Below are 3884 nucleotides of genomic sequence, written 5' to 3' on the forward strand. Positions count from 1 at the left end.
GTCCCAAATTCGGACAGGTTAAGACAAATCTTGATTAACAAATTGTGCAGAAATTATATCCTAAACATTTCACTACGAAATCCCTCATATACACATGCACGTATGTTTTTCATACATTATTCTCAATATTGGGAAGTAATAAAAATACACACATTTAATAGAAAATATTTATTATTCCTGTCTGTTTGTGAATCTAATTCAGACAGGGTAAACCATATTCAGTAGTTAATTCGGACACACATGGGACCATAATTTGGACATGGTCCCTAATGCTGAATTTCATCACCTTATTCTGAACAAAGCAATAATTTAAGATAAATTTGAGAAAAATATATTTCAATGAGCGTAAATTGAAAAAAAAAACGAATAATTCGTTGAATTCAGACACTTTGGAACTTTTTCATTTCTCCAACAGTGAAAATTCCACGTTTGTTACATAGAACCGGTTCCTCAATTTTTTCATAAATTTCATCAAAATCGTACCACAAAATATCTTTTTTTAATGGCCACTTCCAATTATTTCCACTCTGTGTCATCACGCTCACAAATGCTTTTCCTTTTTGAAGTTCCTCAATCACCCCAGGAAATTTTATATCCAGATAATCCACAACCACGTAATCTCCAACCTTGAAATTTCTATCTTTATTTGATTTAGTATTATTTGTAGTTTCTGATGAACTGGTTGCTATTTCTTCGGTTTTGCCATCGTGATATTTATTTAAGTAACTTTTATTCGTCTTCGTTTGCTTATTCTTCAACTTCTCTAGTCTTTGTCGTTTACGATTTTCTTTCTCTTCTTCCTTTTTTTCTTTAGCTTCTTGCTTCTTTTTATAATAGGCTTTCCATTGTTCCGAAGTCGCAACACTTGGAACTTTTACTATGGTCGTTTTCTTATTTTCAGTTCTTTTATTTTCGGGCCAAAATAGAATAGATTTAAACGGAGATGGTACCTGAAATGGTAAGCTACTGGTAGACGTTTTTTCAATTTGTTCTGGAGATTTTTCCATTCCTTGATCAGGATCTGCATGTTTTCTAGGTTCTGCCATTCCTGCCTGGTTCGTAATAGGCAGCTCTTCGGAGCACTCATTCACACTTTCGAAATTGGAAGAGTTAACATGCATACTGGTTCCTCTCTCTTGCTCTCTCTTGGCTTTTTCTTGACCTTCAGCATTGCTAACTGCTGCATTATATTCTGTTGGTGAAACTGATCCATTTTCGTCAATTCCTGATGTAACGGAAGTTTCGGCAATTTCCATTTCCACTTCTTCAATTTGATTACTAGCATTCAATATCTCTTCAATCCAATCTCCTTCTAAAACAAGGGTATTGTCAGGTAAGTTACCTATTTCTTGCTCTTCCTGGTGAGTATTTATAGAATTCCCATTAACGGTGTTTTTCAGTTTCTTCCACAAAATGTAGAGATTATCATCCTTAATGTTGCCTGTCCATTCTTCCTGTTTGGATAGACAAGTTTCAAATTCCACTAGTTTTTGTTTTTCTATGAAGCTTTCGATGAATTTCAGATGTTGTTCAGTAAAGCCGATAATCTCGTTGGTTTTACTAGGGTAGTTATCATTGTCAGCTAGCTCAGGTTGACTTACATCAGCAGAAACCAATTTAGAATAATTTATAGCATTCGCATTGAATGGAAACAAACCACATGTTCGGAATGCATTCTGTAATATCCTAACATTGAGAACTTCTTTAATGGTAGTCGCCAGTAGTGGTGCGAAGTTTTCTTTCCTGATTTTTTGCTTGTTGTTCTCCACTCTGAATCTTGCGACTGCATTTTTCCAGCCATTTTTCAATGGATGAAAAACACCTACGTCCATTGGCTGAAGCATATGTGTTGCATTTGGAAATAAGCTTATGAGAATTATTCCATTGTCAGAGCAGAAATTACTTAGATGCATCGTCAAATGTGATTTATGCCCATCCACATAAAATATAACTGGTAATGGTATATTGTTCCTTATGAGCCAGGGATGGAATATATTGGAGACGTATTCAAAAAAACTCTCGCCGGTCATCCAGCCTGATTCAGATTTCCCTAAGCCCCATTTATCAGGCATTAGTGCTACTATGCTCTGAGGAATGCGTTCATAGGCAAACATGACCATTGGAGGAGGCAAATCTCCAGCTGCGTTTCCTGTAAAATAATAAAATAAGTATAATAAATAGCAATTAGGGTCTTATACCTGTGATGAGTGTTGTTATGCATTCTTTCTCATCATTGGCAGTATGGTTGTAAACTGTTCTGCAGCCCTTCATTGCCAGTACTTTTTTTCCCTTTGGACAAAGGAAGAACGCACTTTCATCAGCATTATAAATTCTTCGTGGATCATAAAGAATTTCGGTCAGATTATTATCATGGAAATATTGTTCCAGTTCCTTGAACCAGTTTCTGATTTGAACTTCAGTTAATGTGGCTCTAGAATGAACGAGGTTTTGCGTCATTCTTCTTGTGATTTCCGGATGTCGGCGAAGAAAACCTTCATACCAATGCCTTCCAGGACGATTGTCTTTGAACGGATTCTCTCTTTTCTTCTTGAGTAGCAACATTCGTACACTATCCAATAATTGACTTCTGTCTACAGGAAAACCGACTCGACTTACACTAATAATCCACTTGACCAATGTGCCCTCTTCTTCTGCGGTCAAAATTGTTGGGGCTCCAGCAGAACAATTGATGGCATATTTTCCATGAAATTTTGAATGCAACGTTGTTTTAGGAATATTGAATTCTCTGCTGGCTCTCTTAACCGGCATTCCATTTCTTATAGCTTCCAAAGCCAACTTGAGCGTATCCAGTGAGTAGTTTTTATTCTTTTTTGAGGGCATTCTGAAACATTCAAGTTGGAGAAGCCTGTATTAGAGAAGGTGAACCTAATTGTGACACATCATATCCTTATTCGGACACCCATGTCCGAATTAGGTTACCATGTCTGTTTCGCAGTAAACTCTTCAAACAAAGAGATTGCTGTGTTTGAACTAGTCAATATTGTAGAATATATATACATAAGAAAATTTCAATGTAAACCTAATTCGGACCCCTCTATGTCCGAATTAGATATTGAAAATTTTTAGTGTCCCTAATTCGGACACCTCTATAAATTCTAGGTTATAACATACAAACGTTAGTTTTTCAACGGAAAATACCATACAGATACCGAAAAACTTATTGCAACATTAGAACATGCGATTATAAAATATATTATGACAAGAAACGTACCTGGAAAGTGTCTGCAAATCCTCATTCACTATAAGATAAAACACTGAAATCACTGTCACTCGCAAACCGCCTTTTCCAATGGACGCATGAAGTATAGGAAAGTTGGTACCACTGAAGATTTTGGTGGATGATTTCAGATTATGACTGTAGATGTCTTTAATGCATAGACTCTGTCGTTTCCTTGAACTGATTCGTTATTATGCTCACTTGAATTAATTCTGTCCGATATTGGGACAGTGTCAGCAATCGGGACATTTACCTTAACTAGACGATGAAAAAAACTATCTGGTGCCACCATTCTTGAATCTGCTGTATATTTTCTAGTCTCGATGAAATCTGTATTTTGAACAAGCTTATGGTGTGATAGTAACAGTTGTTTACAATCAGAACATGTCACAATTTTCGAGACGTTTCGCAAAATATCCGCTCATATACACTAATATATTCTCTTCCATTCTCGACTTTAGAGTCGGTGGGAGAGTAGGAATAGTAGGTGTTACCCTGGAGGGTCCAGCCTCACCTTCCCTATTCCCAATCAGGAATTCTCTCAAATTATTAAGAGCGCCCTCTGATAAATCACTCTCACAATTTGCATTCGGAGTATGGTGTGACAAAAAATTATTGACCAGTAAGGCTTTAAATGAGCTCTCGA

At 36.4% G+C, this 3884-nt stretch overlaps 1 protein-coding gene across 1 annotated transcript; it reads right to left on the reverse strand.

Annotated features, from left to right (window-relative positions):
• Nucleotides 1-3489, reverse strand: LOC123320469. Its single transcript, XM_044907800.1, has 3 exons — nt 3233-3489; nt 2199-2842; nt 1-2149 (listed from the first exon to the last, which is right to left on the reverse strand). Exons 2-3 carry the CDS (start codon nt 2839-2841, stop codon nt 381-383), a joined length of 2412 nt encoding a protein of 803 aa, XP_044763735.1. The 5' UTR covers nt 2842; nt 3233-3489; the 3' UTR covers nt 1-380.
• Between the last annotated feature and the right edge of the window lie 395 nt (nt 3490-3884).

Source organism: Coccinella septempunctata, chromosome 9 (assembly GCF_907165205.1).
Source record: "Coccinella septempunctata chromosome 9, icCocSept1.1, whole genome shotgun sequence".
NCBI lineage: Eukaryota > Metazoa > Arthropoda > Insecta > Coleoptera > Coccinellidae > Coccinella > Coccinella septempunctata.

What these genes read in the sequence shown, in the direction of transcription:
- LOC123320469 (XM_044907800.1), bottom strand. Translation starts at nt 2,841, where the DNA reads ATGCCCTCAAAAAAGAATAAAAACTACTCACTGGATACGCTCAAGTTG. An exon ending in CATAACAACACTCATCACAG is followed by an intron (nt 2,150 to 2,198) that starts GTATAAGACCCT and finishes ATTATTTTACAG; the next exon opens with GAAACGCAGCTGGAGATTTG.